Source organism: Homarus americanus, unplaced genomic scaffold (assembly GCF_018991925.1).
Source record: "Homarus americanus isolate GMGI-L3 unplaced genomic scaffold, GMGI_Hamer_2.0 scaffold46197, whole genome shotgun sequence".
Taxonomy (NCBI): Eukaryota; Metazoa; Arthropoda; class Malacostraca; order Decapoda; family Nephropidae; genus Homarus; species Homarus americanus.
The window spans coordinates 6,276,263-6,292,497 of NW_024723050.1; the positions used below are offsets into that span (position 1 = coordinate 6,276,263).

The window sequence follows — 16,235 nt, forward strand, 5'->3', positions numbered from 1 at the left end:
AACGGAAAAAATTTCTTCCATTAAATTGAGAGTTTGTTATATCGGATTCCGTTAAATCGAGAGCATATTGTACAGTCAGCCCCAGGATTACGGCGGGGTTAGGGACCGACGACCAGGTCGTAAGTCGAAAATGTGAAAATAGTTGGTTCCAACTCACAGAAAAAGTACATACAAAGTAAAGCCGAAAAATGCAAAAAGTCAGAAACACTCCTAAAAATCCCCAAAATCGCTTGGGAACTTTGTGTTTTCTTCTTTCCTTGTGGTTATCAGCATATACCTAGATCACGCGCTCACCGAAAATTTCCTAAATTCAACAAAAATGGTAGAAAAGTTCACTTACTTTGAGGTGTGTATGTAGAAGGCTCCTGGACGATGATGATGGGATTTAGAATGGGGGTGGAGGAGAAGGAATAAGAGAAGGCACCCCATGGCGCCATTTCACCCATAAAATTTTAGCTCTCTTGGTGTAATTCAAGATTATTTTCTTTAAATCAACACTGCACTGCATTATATATTGTCAATATGTAAAATATATTTCAAAATGACCAATAATTTGCTTGGAAACACAGAAAAAAAGCGTTTAGTTGAAGAGAGTCTCAAGCAAGATGTTACCTCCAATGAAAACAGAGAGAGACTAACTCCTGTTTGCTGTGTTAAGAGGCTGGATGCCGCACATTAAACTAGTCACTTTACCTTCAATTATGTTCAATAATTGTTAAAATGACTAAAAAATTGAATATTAAACTTTTAAAATTATTGAATAGTATAAACTTCTTGATATTTACTAAAATAGTAAGGAATTTAAGCCCTAGAACCGATTAATGTATTGGCGGACTGATACTAAAGCTGGTTGCCCGTTCAGTACAAGCGAAAACATGTTGAGGTCGGTTCGTAAGAACTTCGTTAACCGAATTTTTTTTCGTTAACCGAATTGAAAATCCTTATGGAAGGCAGTTCGTTAATCGAAATTACGTTGACCGAGGTGTTCGTTAAACGAGGGGTCACTGTATATATATATATATATATATATATATATATATATATATATATATATATATATATATATATATATATATATATATATATATATATATATATATATATATATATACAGTGGGGTATGCTATTACGAATCTAATTGGTTCTAGGACCTTGTTCGTTATAGCATTCGTTCGTTATAGGATTAATCTGTTCCAGGCCCCCAATTACAACCACTTAACACTGAAAATATAATATAAAATTGTAAAAATTGTAAAAAAGTGCATAAATATGCTTCTAAACCCCTGAAATAAAGAATATCATTAATACTTGTAATAAAAAAAAATAAATTAGTAAAAAAAAAAAAAAATAATAATAATTAAATAATGTTCGTTCTAGGAGTTTCGCCCGTTATAAAGTATCTTCAATTTGGCAGGTAAAACCGTTCGTTATAGGAATATCTCGTAGTAGATCTGTTCGTTATAGCATACCCCACTGTGTGTGTATATATATATATATATATATATATATATATATATATATATATATATATATATATATATATATATATATATATATATATATATATATATATATATATATATATATATATATATATATATATATATATATATATATATATATATATATATATATATATATATATATATATATATATATATATATGCAAGTAAATCACTGTAGGTGCGCTGTGATTCAGGTATATGCTGATAACCACAAGGAAAGAAGAAAACACGAAGTTCCCAAGCGCTTTCGTGTAATTCACATCTTCAGGGGTGAGTACAGACTAGAGAGAGAAATACAAACCAAGGTGTATATATACAGAGGAGGGTGAGACCAGGTCCACAATGGTCAGGTATTAGGTAATGACCCTACTAATCTTTAAATAGCACACAACGGTTGGTGGTCAGGTCAGATGGTCAGGTGACCCGGCCTTCTCACCTGGTTACAAATCTTCTTAATTACAAAATTGTCCAGCTTGTACATGCCGTTACTCAAATTCATGTTGAATGCTTCGGTATGTTTAATAAGACTAGATTCTATGATGTTCCTACTATCAATTGAATTACATGGTAATATTGAGGAGGCATTATCCCAGTCAATGCAATGCTTGTTATCCCTCAAATGAACAAACAGAGCATTGGATTCCTGGCCTGTCCTAACACTGTATTTGTGTTGTTTAATTCTAGTTGCAAGATCTTTTCCTGTCTGGCCTAAGTAAAACATATTACATTCCTTGCAAGGAACTTTATAAATGCAACCAATTGTGTTGTTGGGGGAGTTCTTGATTAACATTTGTTTAACAGTGCATGAGTTTTTAAATGCCACATTCACATTCCAGGTTTTTAGTTGTGAAGGAATGTGTGAGAAATTTTGGTGAAATGGAAATATTAAGATATTCTTATGGTTTGTATTTCTCTCTCTAGTCTGTACTCACCCCTGAAGATGTGAATTACACGAAAGCGCTTGGGAACTTCGTGTTTTCTTCTTTCCTTGTGGTTATCAGCATATATATATATATATATATATATATATATATATATATATATATATATATATATATATATATATATATATATATATATATATATATATATATATATATATATATATATATATATATATATATATATATATATATATATATATACATTAGTACCCCACTTAACGCGGTCAATAAAGCCCACAGGGTACCGTGTTAAGTGAAAACCGCGCTAAGTGAACAACAGAACATATGGGATAAATTCCAATAGAAACTGGCCCGACCCCAAACTCCACTTTTTCCGAAACAATACCTATGTTCTAGTAAAAATAACATCTTAATTTTTTGATGGTACATGCACACAATTAATACTTAAGAGAAATAGAGAAATACAGTCGCCAAGTTAATGTCCATTCAAATAATGGACTCAACTCCCTCCCCCTCTTCTCACACTACACTCACTGGCTCTTCCCTCTGAGAAATTTTGGGGGAAACCCACTAAATTTTAATAAATAATACCACAAACTAAAGTTAGGATAATAGAATTGACATTGCTGGATTCCTTGTAAGACCAGGAATATTTTGAATATAAATGTCATATACTTTGCACAAAAGATAACATATTTACTCAGAATAAACATTACATCTAAAATTTGTATGTCTAATGCAAAATCTATGATGTTTATATTCAAAATGATCATCAAATTGTAAGAATTCCAGCAATGTAAATTATATTCTGACCGGGTAATTTGTATGAATTTTATGAGCTAAAACAAATATCTTCAGTTAATAAAAAAAAAATATATATTCTTCACACGGTAACAGATGGTCGGTCGGTCCCTCCCTCCTCCCCACCCCCCACCAACCCTCCCTACCAGATGTGTGGGAAAACCAGAATATTTACATTTTTAGTAATAAATAATACATCAAACTAAAGTTAGGATAATATAATTGACATTGCTGGATTCCTTGTAAGACCAGGAATATTTTGAATACAAATGTCATATATTTTGCACAAAAAATAACATATTTACTCAGAATAAACATTACATCTAAAATTTGTATGTCTAATGCAAAATCTATGATGTTTATATTCAAAATGATCATCATATTGTAAGAATTCCAGCAATGTAAATAATATTCTGGCCGGGTAATTTGTATGAATTTTATGAGCTAAATAAAAAAATTATACTTCACCCGTGTAAAGGGGTACACCCACCGCGGAATGTGAGCATCCTGGGTTCTGGCAGGGCACCGTGTAAACGTGGAAACGCGGAATGTGGGACCGCGTAAAGTGAGGGTTGACTGTATTATTTAATACTAAATGTTAAAATCTAGTTTTTTCACCCAACCTTTCTCTTGAAGGGAGGGTTGGGACGGACCGACCATCTGGCCGGTTGGAAGAGGGGGGAAGGCAAGGTGGGGTACTTTGATTGACAGATAGTGTCGTGAAGAATATTTTTTTTTTATTAACTGAAGATATTTGTTTTAGCTCATAAAATTCATACAAATTACCCGGCCAGAATATAATTTACATTGCTGGAATTCTTACAATTTGATGATCATTTTGAATATAAACATCATAGATTTTGCATTAGACATACAAATTTTAGATATAATGTTTACTCTGAGTAAATATGTTATCTTTTGTGCAAAATATATGACATTTATATTCAAAATATTCCTGGTCTTACAAGGAATCCAGCAATGTCAATTATATTATCCTAACTTTAGTTTGAGGTATTATTTATTACTAAACCTGGTTTTCCCCCAAAAATTTCTGAGAGGGAAGAGCCAGCGAGTGTAGTGTGAGAAGAGGGGGAGGGAGTTGAGTCCATTATTTGAATGGACATTAACTTGGCGACTGTATTTCTCTATTTCTCTTAAGTATTAATTGTGTGCATGTACCATCATAAAATTAAGATGTTATTTTTACTAGAACATAGGTATTGTGTTGGAAAAAGTGGAGTTTGGGGGTCAGCTGGTCTCTATTTCATTTAATCCCATATGTTATGTTATTCACTTTACGCGTTTCTCACTTTCCGTACCCTGTGGGTTACGTTAACCTCGTAAAGTGAGGGTTGACTGTATATATATATATATATATATATATATATATATATATATATATATATATATATATATATATATATATATATATATATATATATATATATATATATATATATATATACACAGTGGTCCCTCGGTAACGAGCACCATCCGTTCCAGCAGGTTGCTCGTTAACCGAAAAACTCGTTAACCGAAACCATTGTTTCAATGGGTTTTTTGGTAATTGGTTCCAGCTCACCGAGAATTGCCTAAATTCAACAAAAAAAGGTAGAAAAATACATTTACTTTGAGGTATGTATGTAGAAGGCTCCTGGATGATGATGATGATGATGATGATGATGATGACGATGATGATGATGATGGGAATTAGAATGGGGGTGGAGGAGAAGGAAGAAGAGAAGGCATTGGGGTGGAAGAGAAGTCATCCCATGGTGCCATTTCACCCAAAAATTTTTAGCTCTCTTGGTGTAATTCAAGATTATTTTCTTTAAATCAACACTGCACTGCATTATATATTGCCAATATGTAAAATATATTTCAAAATGACCAATAATTTGCTTGGAAACAGTACATTAACACATTAATTCATCTAATAATCAGCAAGTGGACAGTGTGGCTTTCTATGGTAAAGTATTATATTATTTCTATGTAATTATGTATAAATATTTTATATAACAAGTACACAGTATCATGGGAGTCACATAACATCACCTATAGTGGACATGAATTTTATGATGAATGTGGATACCTAAATGATGACTTCACTCAAGAGTTCAAAGAGAATTAGATGTGAAAAAGAGTGAAAGTCATTACTGTATTTACTTTATCCCGCTAAACATTAGTGTATGAATGAATTAAAAGGACTCTTCTTCTTATTGTTTTCCAGCAGATTATACTGTACAGTGCCCCTCTGTATTATGTGCAGCCAAACCTAACTTATTGCAGTTGGTTGGAATATAATGTATCAGATCAATATATCGAGATGCAGTAGATACTGCACTGTAATTTTGGTTTGGAAATAAATATAACTGTGTGATAAATTAAAGATGTCTTTAACTCATGGTCCTCAGTGCAAGTAGTTCAGCAATGAATGAGTAAATCATTAATCTCTTATGGCTGCACTAACTACTACTGTAAAATTTCTGACAGCAACTGAGACATCCATCATATCTACCTACTGTATTGTACTGTACTTCACAACAACTGCTTTATGTCTGTCTGAGTACGACTAATTCTAATATTGCAAATAAAAAAGTAGTGCGTGCAGGCCGAAGCAAAATTTCTCAGGCTCATTGCTGTCAAAATCTTGGTAAATATACACACAGTATACTGTGCTGTAAGCAATACAATTTACCTTAATGTTAAAAATAACAGACAATCAACTGCATTAATATCTAAGGAATTATACACTGTATTGTACACCTGTATTTTATCTATGTTTAGAATTATACATTAATTATTCTAAATGAAACTATTTACAGGATACTGATCAGTTCTATAAAAGTTAGCTATGCAAGTATTTAAAAAAAGAACTTCAAATCACTACTGATTCCATATACAGGCACTGTACATGAGTTATTTCCCTAAATAAAGAGCACTTGTTATACTAATTTTTTTAACCTATCCAGTACATAATGCCAGGGCAGGCACTCCATTTTTTGAGAATGAACTCTATGTACAGTAGAACGTTGATATAACACGAGATAGGTTCCAAGAGCGATCGCTTTAAACCAAATTCACACTAAATCAAAGTTTTTAGAAAAAAAAAATGGCTTTTTTGTAGTATTATGTTAAAACAAACACTTATAAATAAACACAGCTAAAATTATGGGATGTGAAATGGTCTGTTTACTGGCTGGGAAGATGTGGGGGGGGGAGGTGAGGTGATATGTTTGACAGTTGATGCCAAGGTCTAGTGTTTATTTATTTATCTATCCTTAAGAGTGACTTTAAGTTTTTCTCTTATAAGATATCACTGAACTGACATGAGAGAATATAATAAACACTGCTGGAATTCTTATAAGATAGTGATTAATTTGAATATAAACATGCTATAGCTCACATTAGACATAAAACTTTTAGTTCTAATTTAAGAATTTTATTGCAATGAGCAAAATTTTTCATCTGTACTGCAAAATATATGACGTTTATATTCAAATTATCCGCTGTCTCGCAATGATTCCAGCAATACAAATTATGTTCTCCTAACTTTAGTCTGAGACATTATGTAAGATAAGAACTTTAAGCCAAAAACACCAAACCCTGGCTGGGAAGATGGGGAGGGAGGGAGGGAGGGAGGGAGGGAGGAAAGTGAAAGTGACATGTTTGACAGTTGGTGCTGAAGGTCTAGTGAAGTATTTATTTGTTTATTTGTGTCCTTTAGCTTGAGTTCATGTTTTTTGTTTAAAAACTGTCACAGAAGTGACTGGGGAGAATATAATTTACATTGCTGGAATTCTAAAAATATAGTGATTAATTTGCATATACACATGCTATAGTTTGCACTAAACAAAAATTTTAGTAATTATTTTGAGTACAGTCATGCGCCGGTTAACGTCCTAGATACGTTCTTGGAAACGTGACGTTAACTGAAATGGACGTTGTCTGATCATCACATTAACTTTGTATTTATACTTACGTGTATGTGGAATACTATATAGGTACATATACACTTTTGCTCTTAAATCACTACTGTAATGTGATACAGGTGATTAATTTTTATCTCTTGTGCAAAATACATGACGTTTATATTAAAATTATTCATGGTTTTACAAGGATTCCAGCAACGCTGGGCAGTTGGGGGAGAGAGAGGGAGGGAAGGACGGAGGGAGCGTGCAAGGGGGCTTGAGGGGAGGGGAGGTAGTACGTTTGACAGTTGGCACCGGCCCAAGGTCTAACACGTGTACCTGTATATTTATCAGTTCTTAAGTGACTAAGCTACTCTCTTATAAAAATCCAGTGACATGACCTGGGTGAATATAATTAACATTGCTGGGATTCTTGTAAGATACTGATTTATTTGAATATAAACATGCAGTAATTCGCACTAGACATAACAATTTTAGTACCGTAATCAAATTAGTACATGTGCACTGCAGCTTTGCACTAAGGTCATTTATTTCTGTTACATTTATTTTAGTATGGTGTGTGCATGTAAATGGATGAAAATAAATGAAGAAATTTATGTAAATCTACCCAAAAATACAGTTGAAAATTTTTTTATTATAACAGTACAGTTGTACCCCACTTAACGCGGTCAATTGAACCTAGAGGGTCCGCGTTAAGTGAAATCCGCGTTAAGTGAACAACAGAACATATGGGATTAATTCCAATAGAAACCGGCCTGACCCCAAACTCCACTTTTTGAGGCACATACCTATGTTGTAGTAAAAATAACATCTTAATTTTATGATGGTACATGCACACAATTAATACTTATAGAGAAATACAGTCGCCAAGTTAATGTCCATTCAAATAATGGACTCAACTCCCTCCCCCTCTCACACTACACAGCCGGCTAACAGATGGTCGGTCGGTCCCTCCCTCCCCCCCACCCCCCACCAACCGTCCCAAGGAGATGTGTGGGATAACCTCAAACTAAAGTTAGGAAAATATAATTGACATTGCTGGATTCCTTGTAAGACCAGGAATATTTTGAATATAAATGTCATATATTTTGCACAAAAGATAACATAGTTACCTAGAGAAAAATTTTTATCTAAAAATTGTAAGTTTAAAGCAAAATATATGATGTTTATATTCAAAATGATCACCAAATTATAAGAATTCCAGCAATGTAAATTATATTCTGACCGGGTAATTTGTATGAATTTTATGAGCTAAAACAAATATCTTCAGTTAATAAAAAAAAAATAATCTTCACGACACTATCTGTCAATCAAAGTACCCCACCTTGCCTCCCCCCCTCTTCCAACCGCGCGGTCAGTCCCAACCCTCCCCCCCACCCCCCACCAATCCTCCCTTCCAGAGTTTTTAACATTTAGTATTAAATAATACCTCAGATTAAAGTTAGGATAATATAATTGACATTGCTGGATTCCTTGTAAGACCAGGAATATTTTGAATATAAATGTCATATATTTTGGACAAAAGATACCATAGTTACCTAGAGAAAAATTTTTATCTAAAAATTGTAAGTTTAAAGCAAAATATATGATGTTTATATTCAAAATGATCACCAAATTATAAGAATTCCAGCAATGTAAATTATATTCTGACCGGGTAATTTGTATGAATTTTATGAGCTAAAACAAATATCTTCAGTTAATAAAAAAAAATAATAATTCTTCACAGGGTAACAGATGGTCGGTCGGTCCCTCCCTCCCCCCCACCCCCCACCAACCGTCCCAAGGAGATGTGTGGGATAACCACTAAATTTTAATAAATAATACCTCAAACTAAAGTTAGGATAATATAATTGACATTGCTGGATTCCTTGTAAGACCAGGAATATTTTGAATATAAATGTCATATATTTTGGACAAAAGATAACATAGTTACCTAGAGAAAAATTTTTATCTAAAAATTGTATGTTTAATGCAAAATATATGATGTTTATATTCAAAATGATCACCAAATTATAAGAATTCCAGCAATGTAAATTATATTCTGGCCTGGTAATTTGTATGAATTTTATGAGCTAAAACAGGCAGTCAGGCAGGGTGGCGGGTGGGGCAAATCTAAAAATAGCGTCTCGGACACTCACCGCGTATATGTGGAAAAAATCCGCGTTAAGTGAAAGTTCAGCTTTGGCAAGGCACCGCGTATATGCGAAAACGCGTTAAGTGAAACCGCGTTAGGCGGGGTAAAACTGTATGTCTGATTACAGCAAATGTGTTATTGTCAATTTGTAGGTGAAAGATTTTATCCTCAATAGATGTAGGTTAACATTACACCTGGAGGCAAATGTTTAAAAAAAAACCTAAGGAAGGAAGCATATTCCTTTAACACATAATCATCTGACCAGTATGGGGAGGATCATCATGTCTCCGTCAGGGGGTCGTGGAGTGGTGGTCCAGCAGGCGTCACATACACTACATACAAGGAAATGTCCGTCAGTAGTAGTAGTTTCACCCAGGACCCAAGGGGACTATACTACATGTAATTATCAAGGATGTAGAACCACTAGGATTACCAAGTTAAATCCTCATTTGACTTCCATAATTCATGGCAGCTGTGTCTCAGACAACCTGTTTTCACCAATGAATTGTGCAGTTTGTTATTATCAATTTTTTTTAAATTAATCAAGCTGCAGGAGATAAAAAAGAATTATTGCAGATCCAAATTAAAAATAGATGGAATAAGGCCTTGAAGAGTAAATTTCTAAATGTAAAACACTGGAAAGATCCAAAGTTGGCAGAAAGTTTAGAATTATGGGTGATAGGTAAGAGACTCACACCCGTATTAATAAACAACATCTTCCCTTGAAGAGGGTCGTCGTGTTTCAACCCGAGTTTTAAACTAAACGAGTCCTGAGGGACACCGTAATTCAGTACTTAATGGGGCGGTGTGGCGGTAAAATTGACTACAGTAATTCCAATATTATAAATTAATTTTATTGGAATTAGCTAATTTTACCGCCACACCACCCCGTTAAGTACTGTACTGCGGTGTCCCTCAGGACTCATTTAGTTTAAAACTCGGGTTGAAACACGACGACCCTCTTCAAGGGAAGATGTTTAATAATACGGGCGTTAATCCCCAATTAGACCAACCTACTTCTGCTAAGAAAAATAGATTATTGGATATTCTAGAAAATGAGGCAGTAGGAAAATTACAAGAACCTCTACCTAGTCAGTCCGATTTTAGTGGGTTCCAGGATCAGGATCAGACAGTTGGCTCTAATCATATTGTTCAGTTACTAGAGCAGGGAGAACCTGTTGAGACTGACTACATCCTGTCCCCATTTTGGCAACCACTTCCACCTGGGGCAAAAGTGTTGGTTACTATGAGTGGAAACAGGCTGTTGACTGCCATGCAGATGATGGATGACATTGAGTGTTAGGATGATCCAAACAGGCCTTGGGTAACATTGCTAAGATCGAAGTCTTCTTTGTTTTCGACCACATCCGAGTCTGTGGATTCCTTATTCAAGGTATTTTATGAAAATATTTCTAAACCTCCTGATCTCTCAGCACTTACAAAGAGACAGGAAGGACAATCAACTGTGGGTCATCATTCATTGTGTTTAGAAGGTGATACTACAATTTCTTGGCCCTGATATTTGCCCCAAAATGATTTCTGAAATAGATGAAGTCTGGGCTATATTGAAAGACTCAACATTCATTCCTGCAGATAGGAATGCTCACAAGTTTAGTTTTCTGAAGTTTCAATTTAATGACAAAAAGAGTTCCTTATATGAACTTTCCCAGTATTTGACGGCTCCAAAATATGCTGATATAAGTTATGAAATAAATTTAAACCAGTTGCTTCTGCACTGTTGCTTGAAGAGTTCAAATTTAGGAAGTTGTCAGCAGATATTTGATCTGCAAATATGATGTGTCAGTTATTGACTAAGTTTGTGCTGGACTATAAGGACAGTTCAGAAGTAGACACATGTTTTGCTGTTGCTATACAAGGGATTCCATATTCTGTAAACTCATTTTTGGAAATGTTGTTGAAAACCCTAAAACTAAAAGCCCCGCTAATGAAGCAAGCCACTAATAGTGCTTCAAGTGGTAGTGCTTATTTATTGCTACGTTCTTCACCTCTTTCTCCTGCCTTGTTTGATGAACAAACATTAGTTAAGTATAGATCAGCTGTTGAGGAAGCTATTAATATTACTGTTCCCAGGGGTCCTAAGACCTTTCGGAAATTTAAAAGAGGAAGGTCTAACAGGGGAACAGGACCAGCTGCTAGGAAACTTTAGAGGAGGAAACAATTCAAGACGTAGTAGGGGTGGCCATTTGTTCAGAAGTGGAAGGAGACCTTATTCCACCGCATCAGCAACCACTCCCTCCCAATGAAGACAGACAGCTGGGTCATCTAGGGGGTTGGGAAAACAGGTGGACTTCTTCCATATGGGCATACAAGACAATCAAAGGGGGCCTCACATGAACTTGGTTGAGGCACCCTCCCTTAGCATTACCAAAGAGGGGTCAGAAACCAACCCCCTTACTCACAGAATTTGTAATTCAACTGTTAAACAGAGGTGTGATAGAACTGTTGCAATCGGAGAAATGTTTCATGTCTCGCCTACTCCCAGTCCAAAAGAAAGGCAGTGACAAATTGAGGTGGATTTTAGATCTTTCCGTCCTGAACAAGTTCATTATCAAAACAGGTTTCAAGATGCTCACTTACGATCATCTGAAGCATCTACTTCCGCCAAATGCTTGGATCTCAAAAGTGGATCTCGAAGATGCCCATTATCACGTGCCTGTTGCTCCCAGGTACAGAAAGTTTGTAGTGTTCGCAGTGGGGGATGTAAGTTATCAATTCACGGTGATGCCCTGTTTATTCATTGATCAGTTGTCTAGGTGCAAAAGTAGCCATGTCGAGCTATCACGTATCAATTAATTTTAAAATAGAAATGATAAGGTAAAATGTTATAAGACAATGGTTTAGTAGTGCTGTTAATGTGTGTGCTGTGTAAGTGTCTTGGCATGTCACCTCACCACCTGACTCCTGAACAAACTCTTCATCAACGTCGTCAAATCCTACAGTGTGCTTGGCAAGCACGCACACGCATGCGCACGCATGCGCACACACACGCACACACACACGAATTAAGACAACAAGCATCCAGTGAGGGTCTTGTTGTGTGACTGCATGGAGGCAAATTAAAAGATCAGCTGTTGAGGAGCTTATCCAACGATGCATGTTACCACTCCTTTCCACTCCATCTCTCTAACCATCCACACTTTTCTGCTTTCATGTTTATTCAAGAAATCATCAGGTCATGAGACCCACTAATCCCCACCCAAGAAAGGGTGACCCGACCCGACATTCCATCAGACGGTCAGTATATGAGACCACTAATAACCCACCCTCAGGTCAGGTCCCCCCCAAAATATACTTTCATCTTTATTCAAGACATTTTAAGAAAATTCTCTCGATTTTCAATCTCGGAAAATTTGTTCCTAAAGCCAGAAATTTTTGGAAAATTTCGGCTTTGGAAAAAAATTTTCCAAGCAAATTTCAATTCCGTCTATCGGATATTTTTGGGTTTGAGGGATTCCGGCTAACGGAGATATTACTGCATAAAAAATTAACTGTCAAAGCTAAAGGTTCATAAGAGCCCTGGCCCTGACATGGTGCACCCCAGAGTGTGAAGAGAGTTGCGCAATGAGCTTGCTGAGCCCCTTAAGGTCCTGTTCTGTAGATGCCTGGATGAGCAAAAGGTCCCCAGCAATTGGAAATGGCTTATGTGAGTCCTGTGTTCAAGCACAGCCACTGCCATTCCATGAATAATTTATAGGCCAGTGAGTCTGACCAGCATAGTGTGCAAAGTATAAAAAGAGCAATATAAGAGATGCCATGATTGAACATCTGCAACGAAATGAATGATTGAAATGAGTGTCTTGTGATTCCTGGGCCGAGCGGGGATATTTCCAACCATTCCCCACCTGTGAGCTATAGGTTGAGCTGGAGTTATTTTCAACTTGTTATTTCAGGTAGATACGTATAATTTTCTTCTTCTTTTTTACAGTACAGTATGTGCACACATAATCCTGCATACATAAAATCGGTTTACATCCATGAAGTTATGTAGTGAGTGTGTGGAGAGGTCTGAGGGTCTGCAGCGGGAGCCCCGTTGATAATGCTTTCAGTATTAGTACCGTACTATTTAGATGTTTTTTTATTGCTGATTATGTGCCTACAAATTTTTGTTTCAATATTACAGTGTACAGTTAAAGTTACTTTTAGAGGTGAATCTAGTGATCTGAACAGAGGCTTCACAACCAGTTACAGAGAGTTCACCCTACATTTTAGGCCTAGTACTCAAAATTCTGGAAAAACACCTATCCAGCAACCCCCAGGTCCCAAGCATGCTAGATAAATATATGAGAGAGAGAGAGAGAGAGAGAGAGAGAGAGAGAGAGAGAGAGAGAGAGAGAGAGAGAGAGAGAGAGAGAGAGAGAGAGAGAGAGAGAGAGAGAGAGAGAGAGAGAGAGAGAGAGAGAGAGAGAGAGAGAGAGAGAGAGAGAGAGAGAGAGAGAGAGAGAGAGAGAGAGAGAGAGAGAGAGAGAGAGAGAGAGAGAGAGAGAGAGAGAGAGAGAGAGAGAGAGAGAGAGAGAGAGAGAGAGAGAGAGAGAGAGAGAGAGAGAGAGAGAGAGAGAGAGAGAGAGAGAGAGAGAGAGAGAGAGAGAGAGAGAGAGAGAGAGAGAGAGAGAGAGAGAGAGAGAGAGAGAGAGAGAGAGAGAGAGAGAGAGAGAGAGAGAGAGAGAGAGAGAGAGAGAGAGAGAGAGAGAGAGAGAGAGAGAGAGAGAGAGAGAGAGAGAGAGAGAGAGAGAGAGAGAGAGAGAGAGAGAGAGAGAGAGAGAGAGAGAGAGAGAGAGAGAGAGAGAGAGAGAGAGAGAGAGAGAGAGAGAGAGAGAGAGAGAGAGAGAGAGAGAGAGAGAGAGAGAGAGAGAGAGAGAGAGAGAGAGAGAGAGAGAGAGAGAGAGAGAGAGAGAGAGAGAGAGAGAGAGAGAGAGAGAGAGAGAGAGAGAGAGAGAGAGAGAGAGAGAGAGAGAGGAGAGAGAGAGAGAGAGAGAGAGAGAGAGAGAGAGAGAGAGAGAGAGAGAGAGAGAGAGAGAGAGAGAGAGAGAGAGAGAGAGTAGAATTTAATGAGAAGTGGAACTTTTCTAAGTGTGAAAACAAACTGCATGCAATGCCTACTCACACAATAGACAAAATGATCACATATCTCCAACTGATTATAATCCACATAATTTTGTTTAGTACAGTATACTCAGTGTAGTAGTGAGTGGGCTGAACAACATTCATATATCATTTAAGACTTTTAAGTGTTTATTTCTTTATAAAGAGGAAGATTTTGCTAGGTGGTAACATATGCTTTTGAGATGCAGAAATGCAACCCCTTATTTCCCATTGGAACTTAAGTTTGATAGCACAAATTGGATATAAACCATGTTTCCTCATAATGTAACCCCATCATAAACTGAAGGCTTGCTATACGAAACTTCTGCTTGATTTAATAGAAATAAAATTTTTCAGTTGTTAGCACAAAGTGTTTTTAATTGTATGCAGAGATGAATGTACTGTATTCAGAACAATGGTACGCAAATCAGCATATGTAGCAAATGAAGAATACACCTTAAGAACACTTTCCTAATTTTTAAATGAAAGTAAATAGTTGATTAGTAATATAGGAGACAATCATTCCAACACTATGGGAGTACTGGGACACAACTCCATAGTAAATCTGATCAACTCTCCCCAAAAATGCCAAAGTAACTTTTCTCACCTCAAAGTATTTTCTGTACCAACTTTTCTGCTATGAAGATACAGTAGGTGAAACATGAAAACATTGATTATTTTAAAGAAAAACAAAAACAAATAACATCCTGTTTAGTCTGAAAAATTCTTGAATTAATTGTAGATCCTGAAAGTGTTTTGTGTAATATATCAATACAGTACAGTACAGTATATTAACTGCTTCAACATAATAGTTTTCCAAGAGAGTAAGCAAAATAATCACTGACCTTCTATTGTTCTGGACAATATCCATGTAGTCAATGGATCGAGCATAGAACCCCTCAGCATTTATTGCACCCCAAAAGGTGGACCAAGCCTGGCCCTCACGGATCACTACAGCAGCAAGGACAGGTCTGAAAGAAAAAGAAAATATGTATACTGTATAACTTATCCCAAATTCATGACTTTTGCTCTTTCTGTAATTCCTAGTAATTTGTGACAATTCTCCTTAACGGGTTTTTCATTTTTTGTTTCCAAAGAAGAAAAAGTACTTTAAATTATTCAGATAAAAAAACACAATACAGTATATCATTTTGCATATTTTAAGTGCAAAACCTGATAACTTCTAACCAGTCTAAACTTACACCCATCCTAAATGAAGAGGTTTGACGGAAACATATGTTATGCTGAGTGATGAGGGCATGAACCATTACAATGAAAACCTTCCCATCAACTTGATCAGGGATTTACTAAAACTACATAAAATAACAAACACTTGAAGATGACCTACCGAAACAAATATGGCAACCAAACATCACTCACCTTAATCCTTTAAAAATGATGGGGTAACTATGATATATAAAGTGTGGTATCATTCAATAATAAAACCATGCAGGATCACAACACAAAATACCATAAATAAACAATGCATATTCAGGTCATAAATACCAATGACAAACCAGTTCATTCTAAACACTTGTTCTACTATAAAAGAAATCATTAAAGCTAATGAGACCAACATAGAAGAATAAACATATGGAAAATTTGAAGATTGACAGGAATGTGAACTTTCTCTTAAAGTAAAGGTGAGTTTCGAGGCAAGAAAATTAATGAATCCAAGTTGACTGTTTTAACTGAAAAACCTGAATCCTCGTTAGCCTAAGAGCCAACTGTTAGTTTATGGAATCAAATGATCCAGAAGCAAATGGGAGCAACGGGCTGCTTGTAACAACTTTTCCAGTATGTAGCCTTATTCATGTTGATAGTGTAACCTGCCATTAAAATATATGCCCTCTCAGAA

At 36.0% G+C, this 16,235-nt stretch overlaps 1 protein-coding gene across 1 annotated transcript in view; it reads right to left on the reverse strand.

Moving 5' to 3' along the window:
• Positions 1-15,041: 15,041 nt before the first annotated feature.
• LOC121863340 (procollagen-lysine,2-oxoglutarate 5-dioxygenase 2-like) overlaps positions 15,042-16,235 on the reverse strand; it is a 57,130-nt gene continuing 55,936 nt past the window's right edge. The window contains exon 11 of the mRNA XM_042361965.1: positions 15,042-15,348. Within this exon, the coding sequence (XP_042217899.1) occupies positions 15,057-15,348 (292 nt within the window). The 3' untranslated portion in view covers positions 15,042-15,056. The remainder of the gene's footprint in view (positions 15,349-16,235) is intronic.